Genomic DNA, 25,126 nt, shown 5'->3' on the forward strand with positions numbered 1-25,126 from the left:
TAAAAACCTAAATATATAAAACCTGAAAACTATGAAACTCCTAGAAAAAACATAGGGAAAAACTTTTCTTTCTTTTTTTTTTTTTTTGAGCCAGGGTCTCTGTAACTCAGGCTGGAGTGCAGTGATGCGATCATAGCTCACTGCAGCCTCAAAGCAATCCTACTGCTTCAGCCTCCTGAGTTGCTAGGACTACATGTGCACACCACCACACCCTGCTAATTTTAAATTTTTTTTGTAGAGACATGGTTTTGCTATGTTGCTCAGGCTGGGAAAAACTTCAGGCTAGGTACAGTGGTTCACGCCTGTAATCCCAGCACTTCAGGAGGCCAAGGCGGGCAGATCACCTGAGGTCAGGAGTTCGAGACCAGCCTGGCCAACATGGCAAAACCCCGTCTCTATAAAAATACAAAAAATAGCCAGCCGTGGTGGCAGGCACCTGTAATCCCAGCTACTTGGAAGGCTGAGGCAGGAGAATTGCTTGAACCTGGGAGGCGGAGCTTGCAGTGAGCCAAGATCGTGCCACTGCACTCCAGCCTGGGTGACAAGAGTGAGACTCCAACTCAAAAAAAAAAAAAAAAATGTAAAACTTCATTACATTTGAATGGCAATGATGTCTTGGATATGACGCCTAAAGGACAGACGACAAAATCAAGAACAGACAAATGACACTACACCAAACTTTAAAACTTCTGCACTGCAAAGGAAACAGCCAACAGGGTAGAAAGGCAATGCATAGAATGGCAGAAAACATTTACAAACTATATTTCTAATAAGGATACGTTCTCCAGATTAGGAGTTAATATTCAGAATATATAAAGAACTCCTATGACTTAACAACAACAAAACAAATAACCTGATTTTAAACTCAGCAAAGGACCTGGATAGACATTTCTCCAAAGAAATACAAATGGCCAAGCAGCATGTGAAAAGATGCTCAATAGCCTTAATCATCAGGAAAATACAAATCCAAATTACAATAAACTATCACCATACACCTGTTAGGGTGGCCACTATCAAAACAAACCAACAGAAAATAAATGTTGGTGAGGATGTTGAAAAACTGGAACCCTGGTGCACTCTTGGTGGGTATATAAAACAGTGTAGTTGCTATGGAAAACAGTATGGAGGTTCCTCAAAAAATTAAAAATAGAACTAGCAGATGATCCAACAACCTGCTTCTGGGTATACATCCAGAAGTACTGAAACCAGGATCTTGAAGAGATATTTACATTCACATGTTCATTGCAGCATTATTCATAATAGCCAAACAGTAGAAGCAACCCAAACATCCACTGATGGATGAATGGATATAGAAAATATGGTATATACAGACAATGGAATACTATTCAGCCTTTAAAAAGAAGGAAATTCTGTCATGTGCTTCAACATGGATGAACCTCGAAGACATCTTGTTAAGCAAAATAAAGCCAGCCACAAAATGACAAATATTGCCTGATTCCACTTAACATGAAGTATCTAGAGTATCAAACTCTTAGAAGCAGAAAGGAGAATGGTGGTTGGTGGTGGGGAGAGAAAAAGGGGGTTGTTCAATGCATAGAGAATTGTAGTTTTGTAAGATGATAAAGTTCTAGAGATCTATTGCACGATAGTGTGCACTTAGGGTCAGGTACAGCGGCTCACGCCTGTAATCCCACCACTTTGGGAGGCCAAGGCAGGAGGACTGCTTGAGGCCAGGAGTTTGAGACCAGCCCTGGCAACATAGCAAGACCCTGTCTCTACAAAAAATAAAAAATTTAGCTGGGCATTTTGGCATACACCTGTAATCCCAGCTACTCAGGAAGCTGAGGTGGGAGGATCACTTGAGCCCAGGAGGTCAAGGTTGCAGTGAGCCCTGACGGTGCCACTGCACTCCAGCGTGACAAAGAAAGATGCTTTCTCAAACAAACAAACAACAACAACAACAAAAAAGCAAAACATGCATGTAGTTAATCCTGTACTGAACACTGAAAAACAGTTAAGATGGTAAATTTTATGTTTAACCTTAATTAAAAAAATGACAATGTTAGAAGTAACAGTAATTTGAAATGTTGAAATTCACATTTCAAAAAAAAATGGAAGAAACCTCAGCATCTTACCAGGGCCAAGGAGTAGATGAAAGGAGCAATTGCCAGTGAGCCAGGCAGTTCTTTCTGTCCCCGTCGCTTCCCTCGCCTGTCCCATGCACAGCACTGATGGCTTCTCTCTCCCAGGTCAGCAGCCTGGAATGGGGAGGTGTCTGCAGGGGCATGTTCCCTGGCATGGCCCTTGGGCCCCTCAGATCTTACACCCAAGGGGCTGAGAAAAGGAATCCCCAAGATCCCCTGGCCCCGGCCCTGCTGTCCTCAGTGCCCACCCCGCTCTTTCCTAGCTCCCTCTCCACTCACTTCCACTCCCTGTCCTCACAAGGTAATCCTCGTATCTCAACAAAGCTACCTTTAATTTGAGAGCCCTGAGGAAATGCTGAGCCAGGAAAAAAAAAGTTAGAAGCTCAAGATTGCAGCTGACTTAGCAAATCAAAGTTCCTAAGAATGCTGAGAATCCCAAAGCTGCTGGGGCACGGGGGAAGGGGAAAGCCTCGAATGGGGTCAGGTGCCTGCTCTTGAGCTCCCACTCAGCAAAGCAAAATAAGATAAACAGTTGTCAGCTGCCATCCCGAGGGTGAACACGTGCATGAGAGAAAGTAAGTGCAGGGGAAAAAGTGACTCATCTGAGCCCATGTGGGTCCTGGGGCCAGGCACACCTCACAATGGCCCTGTGGCTAAGTAGGAATCCTCACTGTGGGCCCACAGACGGTGTGACCTACCCCAGTCGCAGTTAGAAGGTGGCAGAGCCGAGATCCTACAGCTCAGTGCTTCACCAGGGGCTGGTGCAGCCTTTAGGCGCTGGGGTGAGCTTTCCTCTCCACCTTCCAGCCAGATCACCCACAGGCGAGTGGAGGAGGAAGAGGGCGCAGTCATCATCCCAGCCCTCTCTCATGGGGGGTCCCCAATCTCATATCCCTGCTCGCCTTGACACAGCCCTTTAGGGTTTCAAAAGAGAAGCCAGTTGAATAGAAACACACACTGCTCAGGGCCCACTACAAAGCGTGCTAACAAACGATGGGTGAGCTGATGCACACCACTTCCTGGAGCATCCCAGGGACGGAGCCGCAGCCTGGGTGATGCTGGGGTAGCGAGGCAGCCAAGCATGGAGGTGGGCCTGAGGCCAAGCCTGGGATTCTGGGATTTTGTCTTCCATTCGTTTGTGTGGGCTATAACTGCACACAGTGCAAGCTTGATCCAACCTCCACGTCTCCATCCACAAAGGCAGCCCCTGGGGAGGAGGAGGATTGAGGCAAACCCCCTCTCCCCATGGAGGAGTCTTTCTATAGCTTGGTCCCTGCCCCCAGGACATGAGGCAGGCCTGGCCAAACCCCTTGGGGCCAAGAGAGCTGCCCCACTTCTCCGGGGCGCCAGGCCACAAAGGCCCTTACCACTTCTTTGCCAAGTCCCTATAATCTTCATCGTCATGATCATCTCCACCACTGATTAAGCTTTACTGCATGCCCAGCAGCTGCGATCATTTTCTCTAACCTTCATAGTAGTTGCACAGGATAGGCATGTTAGACCCATAACATAGGTCTCCAGCTAAAGGAGTGATCCATTACATTCTGGGGCCACTTGCTTCTCAGCCTGAGTTACACTTATCTAGAGAGACATAAGCTCTGGTAAGACACAATTCTGCAGGGGAATTGACTGCTTCCCTGAGTGTATCTGCTCTGGGTACTATAATTTTGACGGCAGTCAGGCAGGGTCTGTTCAGTTCAGATACTTACCTGTAACAGCCAAGTAGAAATGTTCTTTCACTGGAGGCTTTGTAGACAGCCCAACAAATCAGTTGCGAACAAGTGAAATCACAGCATGGAGGGAAAACAATAAACATTTTCTCACAGTCAGTTATACCATTTATTCTGCATGTCTCTTCCCTCCTCCTCGCTAGGCTGGGCTGACGGGTAGAGAGAGTGCAGCCCAGGGTCTGGATCACATACCCCAAAATATACATACTGAGAGTGGCGGGAAGGGCCATATACCAGTACAACCTTAGAGGAAGGCTATTTGGCAATGAGCTTCGCAAACTTTAAAAATGTGCAAACATGGCATATGGATATATATGTAACAAACCTGCACATTGTGCACATGTACCCTAAAACTTAAAGTACAATAATAAAAAATTTTTTAAAAACGTGCAAACCTTTTGGGAAAGAGAAAAGCAGCCCCTGGCATCCAGGAGCTGACCTGGCACTCATGGCTGGGCCGAGGCCATAACCCATTTCACAAAACATCAGCACCAGACAGGCCACTTGGACGGCAGTGAATTAAAAAACAAGAATCAGCCCACTCCACAAACGTCTGCACCCACACGGGACATCATCCAAACCACAGCAGGACCAACTATCTCTCAATCCCGGCTAATACGTATGACTGTTGCTTCTTTACCAGTTGCAGCTTTATCTTACTCTAGTCTTCTCTTTTTTTTAATTTTATTATTATTATACTTTAAGTTTTAGGGTACATGTGCACAACGTGCAGGTTTGTTACATATGTATACATGTGCCATGTTGGTGTGCTGCACCCATTAACTCGTCATTTAGCATTAGGTATGTCTCCTAATGCTATCCCTTCCCCCTCCCCCTAGTCCTCTCTTCTTGTAGGTCAGATTTATCGAGGCACCCAGTCTTAGAACTGCCAGACCAAAGCCCAGCTTCCTGAAATCCTCCCTGGAATGACTAACCCAAGTCCGAATCTTACGCCTTCCTAAGACCCTCCAACTGAGATGCTCAGAGCTTCCTCTGGCGTGTGCCCTGGCTCACTTTTGCAACAAGCAATAAACCCAACTTGCCCGGCCACAGGTCCCAGTGGTCTCTGGCCAGAGTGCAGTGACATCTTTAACCCAGGTGATCCACTCTTAGGAATTTGACCTAAAGAATACTCACATTCATAAATATATGTAAGGACACTCATGTGGCATGCATAATGATAGAAAAACATGGACACAACATAAACGCTCATCAGCACCGGGGGGAGGGTTGGTTAAACACATTCTGGTGCATGGAATGCTAAGCAGTGTTCAAAATGATGAAGAGCTATATTTATTGATATAAAAGTTTACCATAACATGATGGTCACATGATATTATCAGGTGAAAAAAGTCTCCAAAACTGTATGCAGGACCACCACAGGTGGCTACACAGGGTGGTACAGGTGGCACTTTTAAAAATACAAATAACAAATAACATATTTTATAGATGGAGAAAAAGGCCATTAAACATACAGACAAACGTGAAGTTTCTTGGTTTGGGGGTTACAAGGTTTTTCTCTTACCTGTTTTCTAATTTTTTCACAATGGAAATGTTTTACTTAATGAGAAAGAAGTTTCCAAGACATGCAAGCTGGGCATTTCCGAGAATGCAGTCGAGGGCAGAATCTAGAGCAAGGGCAGAGCAGGGGTTTGGCATTGAGAAGTGAGCACCTGGGTAAGGGGTCATGACCGGGCCCCGGAACATGCTGTGACCAGGAGTCTGGACCAAGCAAAGGATGCTGGCAGTGGGAAGGACGCAGTCCCCTGCGCTGGCTTAGGATGCCTGGCAGGTGAGGGTCTCAGTGGCACCAGAGGCAGGCTCTGCTGGATGGATTTCGAAAGTGTAGCAGAAAGAAAACAAACGATCTCAGAGCATAAAAGACGCCGCGCATCCCTCCCCCCACCGACCCGGAGCAGGCTGCCAGGCCAACAGCACATGTGCGGTCCTCTCTCCTTGGAGCTTTCTGGCACAGCCACACTTCATTCACCTTATAAATCACAGAAAGAAAACTTCATTCACCTTATAAATCACAGAAAACACTCTCCACCCTGTCCCCGAAAAGCTGAGGCTGCCTAAGGCCTATCCTGTTATGGGTGGGGGTTGTCCTACTGTGAGAGGAGTTGGCCGTAGCCACCGTGCCGAGGCAGAAAGAGGGACAGTCAAGCTCTGGGCCATCAGGGGCTCTCATCTGCCTTCCAAGTTTACAGCCCATACCACACATCCCACTGACACACACGTGTACCCAAAAAGATATGTCTACATCCTAATCCCTCCTACCTGTGAATGCAAACTTATTTGGAAACAGGGTCTTTGCAGATGTAACTGAGGATCTTGAGCTGAGATCATCCTTGATTGGGGATGGCCTAAATCCAATGCTGGTGTTCTTATAAGAAAGGAGGGAAATCTCAAACGCAACAAGAAGGTCACGTGAAGACAGAGGCAGAGATTGGGGTGCTGAGGCTACACGCCAAGGGACGCCAAGGAGAGCCAGCAGCCACCAGTTGCTGGAAGAGGCATGGGACGGACTCCCACAGAGCCTCTTGGGGGAACTAACCCCACTGATACTTTGATTTTGGATTCTGCCTTCCAGAACTGAGAATAAATTTTGCTGTTTGAAACTGCAGATGTTTGCCGTGATTTGTTAATGGCAGTTCTGGGAAATGATCACACCTTTCCACCCCCCTAACTCCCCTCATCCACCCACCCTTCAACCTGGGAGCCCTGAGCAAGTCGGCAGCAATGAAGCGATCTCAGGCCAGGCACACTGCTAGTTTAATCTCCAAAGTGCCTTAATTACCTGCCGCCCATTGGCAATTGCGCACCCTTTCCCAATCCTTTCTTTAGAGGGGAATGGGGGTTTCAGGGTTGACCTTCAAACACTAAAGGATTGAACAGAAAGAGTGGCAGTCTGTTACTTCCTTGACTCAATAAAAGGAAATAGATTTGCTTCCTAAAGTCAAAGAGACTTTGTAAAAACCAAATCTCAGCTAATCCAGTGCATTCACTTAATTATTTAAGTAGCAAGTCAGTATTTCTCATTAGCTTCATCCTACAAATGCAGCCACGATAACAAAGGAAATATTATTTAAGTCTATGGACAAAGAAATGAGCCCAGACAGAGAAGAGCACAAAGCCAAATCTGGTATTTGACAAAGGTGAGAAAAGACTCAACCCTTCTCAGAAAATAAATTCGAGCCACACTTATTGCCAAGATCCAAAGAAAAAAATTTATTTACAATAGAGAATTTTATTCGAAACATGCATTTCTTGTTTTTTTAAAAACAAATCAGCAAATGCAGATCAAGTTTACACTCCTTAAGGCAAGAGTCCCTATGCACGCTGTACATGTTCATATTAAATCCAAAAGCTGCTCACCCTGGGAACTTGTGTATAAAGGGCAAGGCCAAGGTCAGCAATGTGTCTTTTATTAGAGAATCAGACAATCTCCCTGATACAGGAACTCTGAGGTCAACTTGCTATGAATTATACTAGGAAAATGCAAACCAATAGCAAGAAATTCTGATAGTCTCCTTAGTACTGCATACAATCAAATCAATTTTATTTAGAAAGGAAATACAGTAGTGCATACGAAAAACTGAAAACAGAACCTGTCCATGGAACTGGAGGAACAGCAGTGTGCCGACGGTCATATTGCACGCAACAGTTAAGTCCAAAACATTCGGTTCAAAGTTAGCTTTTCCCCATTTTGGCAATCAGTTCATCACAAATCTTGGTGAGTTCTTCTATTTCTTTATTCTGCAAATGAAGACAAGAAAGAAGTTGCTGATGTTTGAAATCTGGCCAATTAGAATGCTCATGGGGCTTTTCTGGGAGATGGGGGACCACCAGGCCCCTTGGTCCCCACTGAAGTTATCCAAAGCAGTGAGACAAATGACTTGGAGCCAAACAATCTGAGTATACATCCCAGCTGTAGCTGTGTGATCTTCCACAAGTTACGCAACCTCTCTGAGCCTTGGTGTCCTTATCTCTAGAACATAGGTGATAACGTGTTTCTTTCTGAGAAGTAAATGAGGTGATAAATGTAGTTTCCTGGCAGTGACCAGCACAGAGTGAAGGACTAACTAGTCTGGTTCCTTTCCCTTTATTTGCCTGGGAAGGATGTGATCTGAGGTGAGCAGGGTCTGGGGTAAATCCCTCGGTGGCTTTTTTGAGACGTAGCATGAGGGTTACGCAGTTCTATGTGAATGAGATCACTGGCATTGCTCAGAGGCATGCCGAATAGGTGGTGCTGTGGCTACAGGGTCGTGACGAGGGGTGGGGGGCAGACGCAAGCTGGCTTTAAGGTGATTCTCCCACCACACCTTGCCTGTCTAATCAGGGGGAACCAACCACAGGTTTGTCTAGCACAGATGATCCTACACTGTCCATCTTCTCAGAAAGTGAGGGGATCCAGCGGGACGATCCCTCCATCATGGACGGCATGGCTTTGCTTTCAGATAGGTTACATGCTGGCTCTGATGCTGATCAAGATCAACAGCACAACCAATCTCCAATGGGCTTCTCCAAAGGGGCTGGATCCCTCCAGCATACTGGGGATGTTTTGCAGCCAGCTTTTCCTTGAGATTCCCATGGAAGGTGACTCTTCACCAAAAGCCTGGCCGTGAGGCTGTGCAGAGCCCTTCCCTGAAAACCTCGGAACTCCTGAGACATGTTCCAGCCCAGAGCCACGTGCCCTCTGTTTCTAGGTTAGAACTCCTGGTGTCACTCATCATTGTGTCAGTGCTGGGGAGGAAGCGGCTCTCCTCAGTGGAGGGGAAGTTCCAGTCCTTCCCAGCAGCAGTCCCTGCTGTGGCAGAAGCTGGCCTCGAACAGAACCCTGGCCCACCTTCTGGCTCGAATTTGCATCTGAGGTCAACAACTCAAGAGAGGCGCTTAAATGCCAGCTGGACGATGGAGCTCTGACTGGGGTGCAGCGCTGACCACTAATCTTAAAATTACTATTATTGGCCGGGCGCAGTGGCTCACGCCTGCAATCCCAGCACTTTGGGAGGCCGAGGCGGGTGGATCACCTGAGGTCAGGAGTGAAACCTGGTGAAACCCTGTCACTACTAAAAATACAAAAAAAATTAGCTGGGCGTCGTGGCACACACCTGTAATCCCAGCTACTAGGGAAGCTGAGGCAGGAGAATCGCTTGAACCTGGGAGGCGGAGGTTGCAGTGAGCCGAGATTGTGCCACTGCACTCCAGCCTGGGCAACAGAGACAGACTTCATCTCAAAAAAGAAAAAAAAAAAAAAATACTCTCATTGCCACTATCTGAGGCTGTTAACGGTGATCTTCCATCTTATTGGAGTGCTCACCGTGTGCTGATCACCATGCTAAAGACATCCCAGGCACTCTGGCCTCCCCTGGTTCCCTCAATAGTGCCTTCAAGGAAGCCAGTATTATCCTCATTTTTCAGTGAGGAAATGGAGGCTCAGAGAAGTTAAGGGTTGTGTATAAGGTCACACAGCCAGTCAGATGTGGCAAGCCTGGAACACAAATTCAGGTTGACCCAGCTCCTATATGGCTTTGCCATTGTAACTGTTAAACAACATCATGTACAGTGACTGATGGCTAAGAGGCATCAGCAGACCCGTTAGAAAGTGATTCCTGGAGGTGTTCCCAGCTCTCTCGGCATCATCAGCCACCACTAAGCAAACTGCCTCATCATAAAGCTCAGCTCGTGAAGCAAAAGCCTTTACAAAGTGTCGACTGGCTGAAATGCCCAGCGCCTCCATACCAGAATGGTCTGGGTGAATCATGTTTCTGAATCTCTTTAAGATGGGACTGTCCCCTAGATATCACTTAGGTCTTTCAGGGAAGAACCCGTGTGATTCGTTCATTCCTCTGGAAGTTCAGTTTAAGATAATGCAATTTAAACACCATCAAAACCTGATGGAAACAGGGGAACCATCTTCAACACACACACATTGCTACATTTCTCACCAAGAAACATTGTATGTTCAACTGCTACAATAGCCAAAATGACTGTGAGGTATGGTTTTTATTTCTTTATTTTAGAGACGGGGTCTTGCTCTGTTGCCCAGGCTGCAATGCAGCTGGCTACTTACAGGCACAATCACAGCACACTGCAGCCTCGAACTTCTGGGCTCCAGCAGTCCTCCCACCTCAGCCTCCCGAGTAGCTGGGACCACAGGCACATGCCAACATTCCTGGCTTCTAATATGATCTTTATTTTAATGAAACATTCCATTTTTCAAGTCACCAAATATGCCACACATAGATTATCAAGATACAAGGAATAAAAAATGCACACTCAACACTAAAACCATAATGATGCTCAATAAATACTGGGTGAGTGAGCAAAAGCTTGCACTTGACAGTTGTGACCACATCTCTCGTTCTGAGGATACTGCTAAGAACAATCATCAGAGCCTACAAAACAGAGGTAGTTGAACATATGCATATTCCAGACTATTTTCTAATGCAATTTTGATATTAGACTGTCCAGTAGCCATCTGTCTTTTTCATCCTAAGAAGAAAGGTAAAGAATTAAATTAATATCACACCTATAATCCCAGCACTTTGGGAGGCCGAGACAGGGGACTGCTTGAGCCCAGAAGTTTAAGACCAGCCTGGGCAACAAAGTGAGACCCCATCTCTATGAAAACAAAAATTAAAAAAATTAGCCTGGTAGGGGGCACATGCCTGTGGTCTCAGCTACTCAGGAGGCTGAGGCAGGAGGATCACTTGGGCCCAGGTGGTTGAGGCTGCAGTGAGCCATGACTGCACCACTGCACCCCAGCCTGGGCAACAGAATAAGACTCTGCCTCAGAAAAAAAAAAAAAAAAAAAAAAAAGAATGAAAAGAATGATCTGTAACACGGATAAATTCTGGATAACCAGGAACATCCTATAGGGCACAGGACCTAGTGGAGACTGGGTGAGTATCAGATATGGACCTCAGGGAGATCCATCTGCCCAGTGATACACACTTCTAATTTTCAGGGCTAGAGGGAACCTAGACACTGAGGTGGGGTGCAAGGCTTGCCCAGGGCTATGACAGATGGTGCGGTGGGGACAGGAGCCCCATTTCTTGCTCCCCAGGGCTCTTTCCCCAACATCACTTAGATGGAGTGAGTACTGGCACCTGCCCAGGGCAGAGATCACCACTGCTTGGCCCAAATGCCCCTCGAGACCACCAACCACAGTGGGCAAAGGAGGACAGCCAATCCCCTGGGGCTGGCTGGGCGCTCCTGGGGTAGTAGAGGCCACTTGGGAGGCACATGGATTCCTGATGCCAACAAAGGATGCCCCATCACTGCCCATCAAGGCCCAAGATGCATAAATCGTGCTGCTAACCCAGGCTGCTGGGCTCGTGGATGACTACACAAGGGAACCCCAAGGCTCAGGAAATTGACTGGAAGGAGGCTGCACATCTGGAGATCCTCTCCTTGAGAAACATATCCAAGGAGGGAGGCTGGCCCTCACTTACACACGCAGTCGCAACAGCCCAACGCTCAGAGGGCCCTCCTGGGCTGAGGGAGCTTCTTATCTGGACACCCAGGGAGACAGTGCTCACAGTGGATGGAGGGGTGCCAGATCCAAAAGCAGGAAACCTGGGCACAAGCTCGGTGTCCTCAGGAAGATCACCCCTGTCCCTGGAACTAGAGGCCACCTGGGCGCCCTTCCAGCCCTGACACTGCCCATGTCCTGCATCAGCTGGCCGCCGCTGCCAGGGCCTGCTGGACACCCCATCCACTCACCAGTAAGCATGCCGGATGCATCGGTTCAAGGGCTACACCTAACACATTGTAGGCGCTTAATAAATAGCCAACAAATAAACGAATGTTGAAAAGGAATGAAAATGGCAATAAACACACATGCAGGCTCCAATTCCAGGAACGGTGGAAAGGAAGCTGGTCTTAGGGCTGGCATGAAATTGAACTTCTAGAAGGAGCCAAGGGTATGCTCATGAAGTGTGAGCTCATCTTCAGGAGCAGCAGTGGCCAGGAAAGCCCAGCCTGTCTATCTCCCAGCACAGGGAGCAGCAGCCCGGCCCACCTGGAGGCCACACCTCTCCCGTTACCTTCTGCTCCAGCGTCCTTTCCAGGGCGTCCACTCGCAGCTGCTCCTTCCGCAGGCTGGCCTGGTGGGCGGCTTGCTCCTGCTGGGCCTTGCCTCGAACCTGAGCGATCTCAGCATTGGCCCTGCGGAGACAGGGAGCTCAGAATTATCACTCTTTTTTGTGGATCACTAGAGACACCTCCTGCTTCCCAGGTCCAGGCAGGGAGAGTGGCCTGGTCTGGCCCCAGCTGCCACCAACTGGAGCTGGAGCACAGGAGCCCATGAGAACACCAAACCCAATTCCACTGCCATGAGGCCAAGGTGCCGGGGCACCCTGGACATTGCAACAGGAATCCTCCACTGATTAAATGATGCTAATTGTGTGTGCCTTCTCATGAGTCTTATCCAAACACACACTTGGATGATTCCCTTTCCAAGCCAATGTCACAGGCGCTGCCAGAGGTCCCAGCCTGCCTGGGTAAGGGCTGCTAGGAGGCCCCTGGGAGCCACCCCCAGTGGCTAATGTTACCTGTCTAGTTTCTCCTCCGCGTGCACCTTCAGGGCCTGGTATCTCTGCTCCTCCTTCTTCACCCGGGACAGGTACTCCTGCGCACATCTCTTCAGCACCTCTTCATTCTGACACAGCGGGGCAGAGAACAGGCGTCAAGCCGAGAACAAATGCCCAGCAGTGGTGGGAACCCCAGGAACTCTCGGATGCGGGTGTAACCCCAGGGGGCCAAGTCTGCCTCCCCAGCCTGCATGGACCCCCTCCTTGCAGGTGGCTCAAGACTGACTTCCGGAATCCTACCCGCTCCCAGTGCTCCCACAATCTCTCCCAACCAGATCCTCCTCCTCCGTGGCCCCCAAACTCAGCCCCACCTTGCGGAAGCCTTCTAGGACCTCCTTCATCTTCTCGTATCTCCTGAAGAGGTCGGCCAGAGACTTCTCCACGGAGTTCAGGTCGGCCAGGGCTTGCTCCTTCTCCAGAACCAGCTGCTGCACCGTCTGGTGGGAGACCGACTTCTCTCTCTGTTCGTCCTCTGGCAGGAGAGACCAGGAGCCAAACGATGGAGCCCAGAAAGTCCAAACTGGGTCTCTGGGGCCAGCCGAGGCCTCATGCAACTCAGCCACACCAGTGGGGGCATCTCAAACCCCAGTTTTTCCTTGGGATGAACCCACACCCCAGAGCCCTCCCAGACTGTCTCTAACAGAACAAAAACCAGAGCCCTGGCTTCCCAGACCCGGGCCTGTGCAGCCTCGCGTGAGGTAGGAATGAGCCATTACTATTCCTTAACCTGATCAGTGCAGCCCCTTCACAGGCCTATATTGGTGTTCCTGGTGATTCTATGTGGTTGTTGACAGCAAGCAGACAGATCCGTAAAGTAAAAAAGAAGACATCGCTAGTGAATTTTGTGTTGGGACGATTAAAGGGTGTGATGTCTGGGCTGTGAGGGGTGGGCTCTCCTACGTATCAGGACACAGAGGAGGTCTTTGGAGATCCTTAACACATCTGGAAACCCAGAGCCCAGAAAACCATCGCCTCTGAAATTCCATTCACACAGGCACAGATAGCGTCTTCGATAGAGCAAGTGTCATAACTCCAAGAAACATGGAGCTATTTCCGTCAAGGTTAGTTTCTCAGTGATGTACAATATAATTCAGTGCTGGCTCAGTTCCCAGTGGCTGATCCTGGTGAGAGGAACCATTGTCCTCTGCCCCTACCTCTCTGGCCCTTGGCCACCCCAAGCTAATAATCTGCCCCAAATATCTAGAAAATATCTATTTTTAGATTTGGGGCACATGTGTGGGTTGGTTACATGGCCATACTGTGTGACTAATGCTGGGGTATAGGCTTCTAATGAGCCTGTCACCCAGGGACTGAGCATAGTACCTGAAAGGCAGTTTTTCAACCCTTGTGTCCCTTCCTTCTACCCCCGCTGTGAACTCCCCAGTGTCTTCTGTTCCCATCTTTGTGTCCGTGTGTACCCAATGTGTAGCTCCCTCTTACCAATGAGAATGCTCAGTGTTTGGCACCCTGTTTCTGCATTAATTCCCTGAGGACAATGGCCTCCAGCTGCATCCATGCTGGTACCAAGGACATGACTTTGATCTTTCTTACGGCTGCTTAGAAGATCATTTCTACACTTACGGGAAAGGCCTTCTCTGACTACTCTACACAAAACACCCCTCTGTCCTCTGTGCGGATCCATCCCCGGCCCAGGTGGGTGAGGAACCATTTGCTCTCTTGGTGACAGCAGACTGGGGAAGGGAGAAGCGGCCACTCAGAGCTTCTGGGGAAGGAGCTCAGCAGACCTGTCTTTCTGCCAGGCCCTCGTCACTGGGGAGGGGGCTGCCTGCCACCTTGAATGACTCCGAGGGCTGGCTGCCACAGACAGATCACATCTGGAAATAACAGAACAGCAGGAGCCAGCGCTGACTGGACCCTTCCATGCGGCGGGCACCCTGCTGACTGCTCTAGGTGTTGACTGTCCCTAAGCCAGCACTCAGCAGCCAGACCGAGCTTCCTAATGCGCAAACCAGGCCACCTCACTCCTGCTCAGAGCTCCCCCCAGTGACCTCCCTCTGAAATGGAAATAACACCCAAATCCTTGCCCGCATGCTCTGCCCTCTACCCTCCCTGGCCTCTCCGCTCCAGCCACGAAGGCCTCCAATGCCCCAGGGGGTCCCGCCCCAGGGCTTCCAGGGCTCCCCAACATTAGCTCAGGGCTCTGATCCCATGTCACCTCCCCAGAGGTACTGGAAATGGCTCCTCTTCCTCTAGAGTCCTTTATTTTCCTCTTTGCAGCAGCAGCCACCCCTTATCATTATATCAGATGTGTGCACGCATGTGTGCACGTGTGTGCGTGCGTGCCTATGCTGGTGTATCAGCGGCTCACCTCTCTGATGAATGCATGCTCTGTGAGGGCAGGCACCAGAGTCTGTTTTATCCACTTGCTCTGCCCCAGGGCCTAGGACAGTGCCGGGCATACAGGATGTCTTGATACACGTCCACGCGACAAGTGAACAACTTAGAGCATCACAACCACCCGGGCAGCTTTTCTTAACCTCATTTTACAGAAGGCGAAACAGAGGGTTTGAGAAGCTAAGTCGCTGTTCACTGAGAAAATGGCAGAGCCCAAACCCAAGCCTGAAGCCGTGATCGTAACCACGTCTCTACACGGGCCCCTTGTGATGACAGACCTCGGAGGATACAGCTCCCTTAGCAGCAGGGAGATTTTGTTGTGTGAGTTCTTTTCCCTTAGGTTCCGGACAGATGTGCATCTTGCCATACCCCAGAACGAGGCACACTGTGACCGTGTGGTGTGGTGGGCTCATTTCCTCGGTTTCAGCTCCGGTCCTGACATAAGCTTGCTCTAAAGTTCTGACCTCTTAGGGTCCCAGCGCCGCATTTCCAAAAACTCTCCCATGTGAGTGTGGATTTATTCAGCCGAAGGGCTTGTTCACACGCAGGCTGCTATGCACCCACCCCATGGGGTGAGATTAGGAGGTCTGGGGTGGGGCAGAGAATGTGCACAGGTCACAAGTTCCCCAGTGACGCAGATGCTGCTGGGGCAGGGACCCTGCTTGGAGAAGCACTGGCCCTTAAGATGCCAAATGTCCTTCCCACCTGCCTCTGCAATCGTGGGACTCCTAGAGCGCTCACTACCAGCAGTCCAGAGCTGCCCAGGCCAGTGGCTAGGAGCCTCTGCAGTCTGACTGCCTGGGTTTGAGCCCTCACTCTAACACTCCCCGTATGAGTGACCTTGAGCAGGGTTTTAAACTCTCTGAGTCTCAGCCTCCTTGTCTAAAATAGGGAAAAAGAGTATTTATATCTCCTGGCATTTGCAGGAGATTAAATGAGAAACTGTATATAAAGCCCTCAAGAAGGAGGAAGAGTCCTGTATTGGTAACCCATTATTAAGAGCCTCATTGTCCATAATAAACTCTGTAACCCCTGGAATCAGAGCAACAGTGTCACAGTGGCTTGCGAAGAGGGAGCTTTTTAACATAGACAGAGATAAGAATCGCCAGCAACCTGCTTGCTACACCCACACTCCTAAAAGAAAGGGCCTTTCAACATGTCTCTAATAATCAAATGCTTGTTTTTATTCTTGGAATTCTGGCTGCTTCCTTAGTTCCCAGCATGCTGTATGGTGTATATTCTGGGCTGATCCGAGCCCATGTGTATGTTTCACCTGACTTGGTAAAGGAGCTGTTTACCTGGATCTGATTTCCTCCATCTGATTTCCTCCATCTGATTTCCTGGATCCAAGACTTTGCCTGCCTCAGGTTTCCTTTCCTCTCAACCTAACCCTTTTTAAAAATAGAATTACCCCATTCCCAGGAGACGGGGGAGGCAAGAATGCCTCACAAATCCTTTTGTACATGACAAACGCAGTTAGTTTCCTCCAATCAGGAGAAAGACGCCCTACACTCAACAACAAAACAATGCTCCTGAAGACTTTTCTGGCTTTTTCAGGCAAAACATCATGAAATCATGTGGGGGAACTGCAGCAATACACAAAGCGAAAATAACAAAAATAGAAAAACAAACAAACAAAGGGTTGCAATGGGCAGGTGTCAAATTAGGGGGAAAAGCGTTTACTTACCAGGCTTGCCTGTTTGTTTTGCAAGCAAAGGGCAAGAAGCAACAGAAAATGGAAGCAAAACAGATAATCAGGGCAGTTGTTAGAAAAGCAGAAAAAAATCAATTGCAACAACCTGGAAGGCAGAAAGCACAGAAGTCTCTTTTTGTTCTGAATTCTAAATAGTCACTATTGGAGCTTAACAAGAGATATCCTCTCCGGTAACATTTGATGCGAATGAATAACAATGGCAGGACTGATGTCACACTGGCGTGGAGCATCTGTGAAAGTTGAATGGAGCAGAGCCAGGAAGAGCTAGCACATGTGGGCTGGAGCTGGTTTGACTTCAAAATACGACTACAGTCACGGTGGTCCTGAACTGCCAATCTCTCTGGGCCTGAGTCTCCTCTTTCACAAGGGATTCTGGTTAAGTGAGTGAAAATGGAAAGAAAAGCATGGAACCCAGGTGGGCCTCCTGGGCACGTTGCCAAGCACGGAGAGACCCTGACCTGAACCGTGCCAGAAAGAAGGCACGTCCTGCCCATAGCCACAGTGAGTCCCGGCCATGCCTCAGCCCCCTGCTGTCTTCCACAAGGACACAAGGACCTTGACATCTATGGTGACCTTAGTCGGTGACCTGCAACAGTGGCTGAAGAAATGACAACCACAGGCCTGTCACCTTTCTGATGAAAAAAGCCTTGGAATGACAAAGAGGACGGTCAACGGGTGAATGAGGATGGGGTCGGGGAACGGACACACAGTGAGATGCCCCTGTGCGTGGCAATGCTGCCCCCAGCCAGGGACACCGGAGGGGTCTCAGGGGCCACCCAGAGAGTACCCCAAGGACAGGAAAATGTTCTAAGGGATTGTGTGTACAGCTCTTGAAGAGAGGGCCCCTCAGGCCAAACACATCAGGTCTGGGAGCAGGGGTGGGGACGGGGGGTGATGTGTGGCCCTAATCCCTGGAGCCAGGGTGAGAGGAAGGCAGGTGGCATTCTCTCCAGGGCTTGGAGGGAACTCACGCTGCCTAGGATTGAAAAGGTCCTCACTGCTGTCACCCGCAGATATTCTTTGAGGAAACCGTGGGAGTAATCTTTCTGTCATGACAAGGACAGGACATTTATGCCAATGAGAGAAATTCTCCACTTTTAATTTTCAAGAGGGAATGTCTGTTTATATCAACTTCACCAGCTGAGCAATAAAAGATGGCTTGGGTAGCCTTCTCTCAGGAGCAAAAGCTCACACCCTTTCCCCCACATTTCAACATTTACCAAAATGTCATCACCAAGGGCAAAAATAAAAGTGTATGGCTCTGAGATGGAGCAGGATGTTTCCAGATGAGCCATGGAGGGCCTGAGTGATGTTCTCAAATCCCAAGACTCCAGGGGGCCAAAAAGTTGTGTTCTGCTTGCCAAACACCGCATAAGGAAGACATCAATCCCTTAGCCTGACCATTTTTGCCAGCATTTTCAACTCCAAGAGTTTTTTTTATCTTATCCATATGTGTTCATAAATTCTTATGCCAATTTAATAAAGAAGTTTCACTTGATAGAAAGTGTGCACCATGAGGCTAAACATGAATGGGCTTCTTTTCTGGGTGAAATGAACTTTGTTACAATAAATCAAAATTAAAGCTCCTTTGAAGGGAAAGCACTCAATTGTTGGCCTCTTCACCATTCCTGAGGCTACTATTATATTTATCTTGGGACAAGCTAGAGGTGTGATGTGACCATACATCCATATGTTTGGGGGTGGGGGCCACGTGCCAGCACAGTGTCAAACTTGGACACATAAAGTGTGGTCTGCAGTGACCTGGAGTTTTTATTCCGTATATCCTTAGAAGAAAAAAAACTGGTTATCGGGCCAGGTGCGGTGGCTCATGCCTGCAATCCCAGCACCTTGGGAGGCCGAGGCAGGTGGATCACTTAAGGTCAGGAGTTCAACACCAGCCTGGCCAAAATGGTGAAACCCTGTCTTTACTAAAAATACAAAAATTAGCCGGGCATGATGGCAGATGCCTATAATCCCAGCTACTCGGGAGGCTGAGGCAGGAGAATTGCTTGAACCTGGGGGGTGGAGGTTGCAGTGAGCCCAGATCATGCCATTGCACTCCAGCCTGGGTGACAGAACGAGACTCTGTCTCAAACAACAACAACAACAACAACAACAAAACTGGTTATCATGGGCTGGGCATGGTAGCTCACACCTTGTAATCCCAGCACATTGGGCGACCAAGGCAGAAGGATCGCTGAACCCCAGAAGTTTGAGACCAGCCTGGGCAACGTAGCAAGACCCCTTCCCAAAACAAACAAAAAATGGATTATCATAAACCTAAGCCCCCAGTCATAATATGATTTCTTTTTTTTTTTTTTTTGAGACGGAGTCTCGCTCTGTCGCCCAGGCTGGAGTGCAGTGGCGTGATCTCGGCTCACTGCAAGCTCCGCCTCCCGGGTTCACGCCATTCTCCTGCCTCAGCCTCTCCGAGTAGCTGGGACTACAGGCGCCCGCCACCACGCCCAGCTAATTTTTTTGTATTTTTAGTAGAGACGGGGTTTCACCGTGGTTTCAATCTCCTGACCTCGTGATCTGCCCGCCTCGGCCTCCCAAAGTGCTGGGATTACAAGCGTGAGCCACCACACCCGGCCCATAATATGATTTCTGAATAGTGACCATTAGCGTAAAAACTTGGGCTGAGAACTTCTGCAAGATCTTTTCTCGTTATTAAAAAAAAAGAAAGAAAAGGAAAGAAAAAAAGGCCCAGGCATGTGTAGCTTATAACTTGAGGCCTTCTTTTATTGTGGGCCAAAGCAAATTTGTCAGTACTGGCTGCCAGGGACGCTGTGTTAAGAAGGATTCTGAGGGAGTGTCCAATCTCAGTGAGAAACAGTGCTGGGGTCAATCAACAGGGCCTGCCATGGTCACGGGAGGAAGGGGGCAGACAATCACGCCATGGTCCACCGTCCTTGTCCTTGGGTCCTTGTGGAAAGGCTGAGGTGTCATTTGAGTCTAAACTAAGTTAGGGTCTAGGGATCGGATTCCTATTATCTCCCACAAGCAGAAAGAAAAAAATCCCCCAAATATCCCAATCAAAAGGAATCTCTTTCCCCATGAGGTAGAGATCCTTGGCTGAGTCAGATGGTGGCTGGCAGGTGACTGCCATGGCTTCCCATGGGTGTGAATAATGCTATGGCACAGTTCAGGGGGGCGTTACCAAGAAGCCCCAGGCTCTCTGTCCTGGGGCAAAGCCATATTTTCTGGAATGCTCTGGTCCCTCCCTGAAAGGCTTCACGCTCTACCAGAAACCCATTCTGAGCCTCCTATCTTCCAAGGCCTCCTCATAGTTCAAAACATCAGGGCAGACCTGAGCCCCCGCAGGTCAGGACACCTACCTATCATCTGAGCGATGGTCTTCTCATACTCGGCCACTATTTTCCTATAAGAGAAGTAAAGACACGTTGGAGTCATGACAACAAAATGGTTTTCCATCTCACACAGCTGCATGCCACAGCCTGACCCATGTCCAGCAGGGCCCCGACTTCCAGGGTCACCTTCAACGTCAGTCCTCCCCCTGCATGCTCATTTTCCTGGTGCATGACTCTAAATATGCCACTCCCTTGTGCAAAGCCTTCAACACTCCTCACTGCCCACTAAGAAAAAAATCAAACCAGGCAGAGTGGTGCATGCCTGTAGTCCCAGGTACTGAGAAGGCTGAGGCAGGTGGATTACTTAAGGCTAGGATTTTGAGACCACCTTGGGCAACAGAGCCAGATCCTGCCTACACAAAAATGAAAAAAAAAAAAAATGAGGCATGGTGGTGTGCACCTGTAGTCCTAGCTACTCAAGAGGCTAAGGCAGAAGGTTTGCCTGAGTCCAAGAGTTCGAGACCAGCCTGGGCAACATGGTCAAACACCGTCCCTACAAAAAATACAAAATTAACCAGGTGTGGTGGTCTGCGTCTGTGGTCCTAGCTAGTTGAGGGACTAATATGGGAAGATCACTTGAGCCCAGGAGTCTGAGGCTGCAGTGAGCTAGGATTGCGCCACTGCACTCCAGCGTGGGCAACAGAGCGAGATTCCATCTCTAAAAAAATTTAAAAATTAAAAATAAAGCCAAACCTCCAGCCCAACAACTAAGGTCTTTGCAACCTGGGCCCAACCTCCCTCATCTATCTTACCTCCTTCCACACCATGTTATGAACACAGTGGCTCAATGAGAACCAATGATTTCTTGTTTGCTCTCGGCCTTCTCATCCCCATGCCTCTGCCCATGTTATTCACTTTCTCTCTATTTCTACCCCTCACAGTCTGTTTCTCAAGGTCCAATTCAAATGCTGTCTCTTTCAAGAAGCCTTCCTTGATTTCTCCTTGGAACCCTATCACCTTCTATCTGCATCTTCTTCCAAAGCATCTCATGCATCTGGCATCATTGAACACAAATCTCATCTCCTACTGGCCCAGAGTAAACTTCTTGGGAAGCCTCAATAAACAGTGGCTACACAAAAGCACTAAGATCCCGTTTGTCATACTGCCTCCCAGCTGTCCCCAAATGGAAGGACTGACGTGTGAAGATGTCCTTCCTCCAAAGCCAATCTGCTGGAAGAAACTTCTCAAAAAGAATCAGGGGTTCACCTACATTATCCAATAATTATTCCCCACAAGAGAACCAAAAGCAGATAACTGATGAAGATCCAGGACCCTAATGACAGAAGACCATAGAGACCCCCACCCCGATCAGGAGACCTGGGCTCCCGCTGAGCTTGCCCCTCCCAGCTGTGTGACCCTGAGCACGACATTCATTGAAGCTGTGGGCGCTCTGCTTACTCCTTGGTAGAGTAACGATGTTCCTAGACCCCACCTTTCAGGGCTGTATGGGAAATTCAGTAAGGGTAAAAGGAATAATGCAGGTAGAATGCATTCTGCAAAGTCTAATGCTGGGTGCCTGTCCTTGGCTGCTCGACCTTGGTCCCAAGGTCAGTGTCTCATCCCAGAATGGACTCACAAGAAAGGCAACCACAAGATGAGCCCCCGAGGGTTCGTTCCAAATCCTACACAGAAGCACTTCTGTGTTTTCTGTCATTAAACAACACCTCCTTGCATCTCAGAATCACCAAGCATTGATAGATCTTTGAGGCTGCCCTGTCTAAACTCATCACTGCTGAGGACACAAGGAGGTAAGGGATGTGTCCTTTTGGAAGCATGAAGAGACAAAGGACCTGAAAATACCTTAGCTGTGCTGTTTTTCACTTTACCCTCACAATGACCCTAAGAGGCAGTGCTCTCACTGCTCCCAGCATTACTGATGAAGACACTAGGGTGGAGTAAGAGTGATTCAGAAACTCTTCCAGGATCCCAGGGCTGCCAAGTGGCAGAGCCCAGATGTGAATCCAAGTATCAGACTCTGCAGCCTTTGTTCATAATCCTTCTGCTCTACTCTGTTAAGGCACTGTTATTTACCCCCATTTTCAAGTTAATAAGCAAAGTGAGGCAGAGTTAAGTAAGATGCCCCGGAGTGGCTGGGAAGCAGAGCCTGGTTTTCACCTCGTCTAGCTCCAGAGGCTGATGGGCTGACATTCGGGCTACCAAATGCCGGCACATCTGCACCAGCTGGTGACATCTTGAAATCCTACCACATCAGCTAGTAAATGGCACCTCCTGAGGGCCCCCCAGTGGTACGACTTCTCAAGCCACGAATAAGCACTCCCCAGGCACCAAGAAGGCAAAGCTCCCAGGAGGCAAAAGAAATCAGAGACAGAACTTCCAGCCTTCCCGGGTGCCGTGCCTCATTTTCAGTGCATGTAAAAAAAACTAGAGCCACCCATACCCCCAAATAAGAGAAAAAACAAAGAGGTTTAAAAATAATGCAAATGCGACCCCTGACTCTCAGGAGAAAGATGGATTTTAACCCAAAATTATGAGTGAGCTGTTAACTCTAAAATGTACTTGGGAGATAGGCCAAGCGAGAGGTCATGGGGCCAACTAAGTGTTATCAAGTAGAAAAGACAGTACACTGCTTTTCTTTTAGTGTTTGCTTTTCCTTTGCTATATGTTTTGCTATTTCCTTGTGGCTCAGAATGTAAAATTGATTGTTAAAAGTTTTGTTCTGAATATTTATCTTTTATATTGCTAAAAAAAAAAAATAATAATGCAAATGCAGGGCTTTCATTTGAATGTGAAATAGCACACTAGGCTCAATGTCCAGAGGTGGTCACGGGGAACCATCAGCAGCAAGAAGGAACGAACAGGAGAATTTTCAGGAAGATGATACCATGACCTAGAAAACGGGATATGATTACCTACAGTTCGCTTTCTGCTTAAAATGGTAGCCAGGAATGCAATTGATTTTGATAATAAACTAGTATCGTGGCTGGGTGCAATGGCTCACACATATAATCCCAGCACTATGGGAGGCCAAGGCAGGCGGATCACCTAAGGTCAGGAGTTCAAGACCAGCCTGGCCAACATGGTAAAACCCCGTCTCTACTAAAAATACAAAAAAAAATTAGCCGGGCATGGTGGCAGGCACCTGTAATCCCAGCTACTTGGGAGGCCAAGGCAGGAGAATCGCTTGAACCCGGGAGGCGGAGGTTATAGTGAGCCAAGATCGGACCATCGTACTCCAGCCTGGGCAACAAGAGGGAAACTCCATCTCAAAAAAGCACACACACAAAAAAACTAGTATTGGCCATTGTACTTATGTGCACTATACGTGGTGACTATATTTCTATTACAATATACCACAAATGAAAATAAATCATTTGAGCTACAGTCAGGAAACATCCTAAATGTTTGTCTACAGAGACTGTTTAATTATGTTATATCCATACAACGGACCATTAAGCAACTGTTAAACAGAATGAGGCAGAGAGGAATAAAAAATATGTCAAAGATATGCTATTAAATTTAAAAAGAGTGGTGGGCCAGGTGCAGTGACTCATGCCTGTAATCCCAGCACTTTGGGAGGCCGAAGCGGGTGGATCACCTGAGGTCAGGAGTTTGAGACCAGCCTGGCCAACATGGTGAAACCCTGACTCTACTAAAAATACAAAAAATTAGCCAGCCATGGTGGCAGGCGCCTGTAATCCCAGTTACTCGGGTGGCTGAGGCAGGAGAATCACTTGAACCTGGCGGAGTTGGAGGTTGCAGTGAGCCAAGATGGCGCCACTGCACTCCAGCCTGGGCAACAAGAGCGAAACTCTGTTTCAAAAAAAAAAAAATTAAAAAGAGTGTAGAATAATGTATACTGCAAGCTCTCATTTATTTTGGAGAAAAAACAGGCTGTTTACACTCATTGTTACATTTGTGATGAGAAATGGAAAATTCTTGGAAGGATCCACCAGAAACAGAAGATAAATCACCTGCGAGTTGTGGAACTGAAGGCTGAGTGGGGAGATCTGTTTTGCATTGTACATACATTTATTTGAATGTATTCTTTAATTCATGTGCATGCTATTTTAGTAATAGTAATAGAGTAAAAATACTTTTAGAAAAATATGAACGATGTGTAATAAAGAAGAGAGAACTTCCACAGAAGACACTCTTCTGTGGACCACGCCAGCTCTAGTCATTATTAAACCACAGGTAAGCATCCCTCAGGCAAGAGGAAGGCCCAGCTCCCCAACTGACCTCATTTCCATCACTTCCCGCCTGCTTTCTTCATATTTATCTTTCCATTCTGAGACCTCTCTCTCCTTGGTTATGATCTAGTTTCAGGGAGAAGAAGAGAAAGGTTAGCCCCAAATGACTGAATTCAGCTCTGAGCAATTCATAGATCAAGAAAAGCAGACGGTGAATAAATGTGGAATGAAAACTTCCTACAACAAACCATAATTACATTCAGAGAACTTCCCCGAGCATAAAAAAGAAAGCAGCCAGATACCAACTTTCACAGTGCCCACTGGGGAGCAACTGAAAGGGGCATGCTTTTTGTTGTAAATTCAACAAGGCCAAAAGGCCCATTACACGGTAGTGTCTAGGAAGATCAAAACGCATGGTTTGCCACACATCTTTGCCTGCAGCGTTCAGAGGACAAAGTCCGTCTCTAAAGACTCTGGCTTTGTGGACCACGAGCATACGTATTTATAAGTGGCAGGAAGAGAGTAATTGCACCACATGCCACGATACCTCTGCTCTGGCAATCTGGAGGGCAGAGTCCAGGTCGGGCTGCTGGAACAGAAGGCCTGCAGGTTTCTCCACCTCGGCGGTCCCGATGCGGGAGTACAAGGCTGTTTTGGAGATGGAGACGTCTGTTGGGTGAGCAGCCTCTCTCTGTGGAATGGTTTTTAATTAAAAAAAAAAAAAAAAGTTAGCATTAATCGTATGGCAAAGAGGATCACACTCACCCTCTCATGAATGGGCCAGTTGTATGGTTTTGAAACAAAGAACACCAAAAGTATGAGAAAGTGCAAAGACTGATGAACAGGGGAATGCCGAGTCTAGTCTATGGATGGAGATCTATCATTCTGCACCTGGGCAGGCAGACAAAGGGGCTAATGGCAGGGGCCCCTGCAGCTCAGAGGCCTTGGAGTCCAGCATGTCTGGTACCTGCTTATCTCTGCCATTTATCACACGCTGAGCCACTTAGGCACAGCACCTGAGAACCCAGGGCACTATTCAGCAGCCTCCACTTCCAAAATGAGATCTCAATGGTGAATAATGTTGAATTCTAGTCTACGCT

The 25,126-nt window shown here is 48.2% G+C and overlaps 1 protein-coding gene across 4 annotated transcripts in view; it reads right to left on the bottom strand.

Annotated features, from left to right (window-relative positions):
- Positions 1-7,020: 7,020 nt before the first annotated feature.
- The window catches only part of TACC2 (transforming acidic coiled-coil containing protein 2), a 219,467-nt gene continuing 201,361 nt past the window's right edge, over positions 7,021-25,126 (bottom strand). For all 4 annotated transcript variants that reach the window (XM_032176099.2, XM_032176119.2, XM_032176105.2 and 1 more), the window contains 7 exons: positions 24,574-24,717; positions 24,076-24,152; positions 19,843-19,886; positions 12,747-12,907; positions 12,397-12,503; positions 11,890-12,010; positions 7,021-7,594 (listed from right to left, as the gene is read on the bottom strand). In XM_032176099.2, the coding sequence (XP_032031990.1) occupies positions 7,529-7,594; positions 11,890-12,010; positions 12,397-12,503; positions 12,747-12,907; positions 19,843-19,886; positions 24,076-24,152; positions 24,574-24,717 (720 nt within the window). In that variant the 3' untranslated portion in view covers positions 7,021-7,528. The remainder of the gene's footprint in view (positions 7,595-11,889; positions 12,011-12,396; positions 12,504-12,746; positions 12,908-19,842; positions 19,887-24,075; positions 24,153-24,573; positions 24,718-25,126) is intronic.

The sequence above is a fragment of the Hylobates moloch genome, unplaced genomic scaffold (genome assembly GCF_009828535.3).
Source record: "Hylobates moloch isolate HMO894 unplaced genomic scaffold, HMol_V3 SCAFFOLD_3, whole genome shotgun sequence".
In the NCBI taxonomy this organism is placed as follows: Eukaryota; Metazoa; Chordata; class Mammalia; order Primates; family Hylobatidae; genus Hylobates; species Hylobates moloch.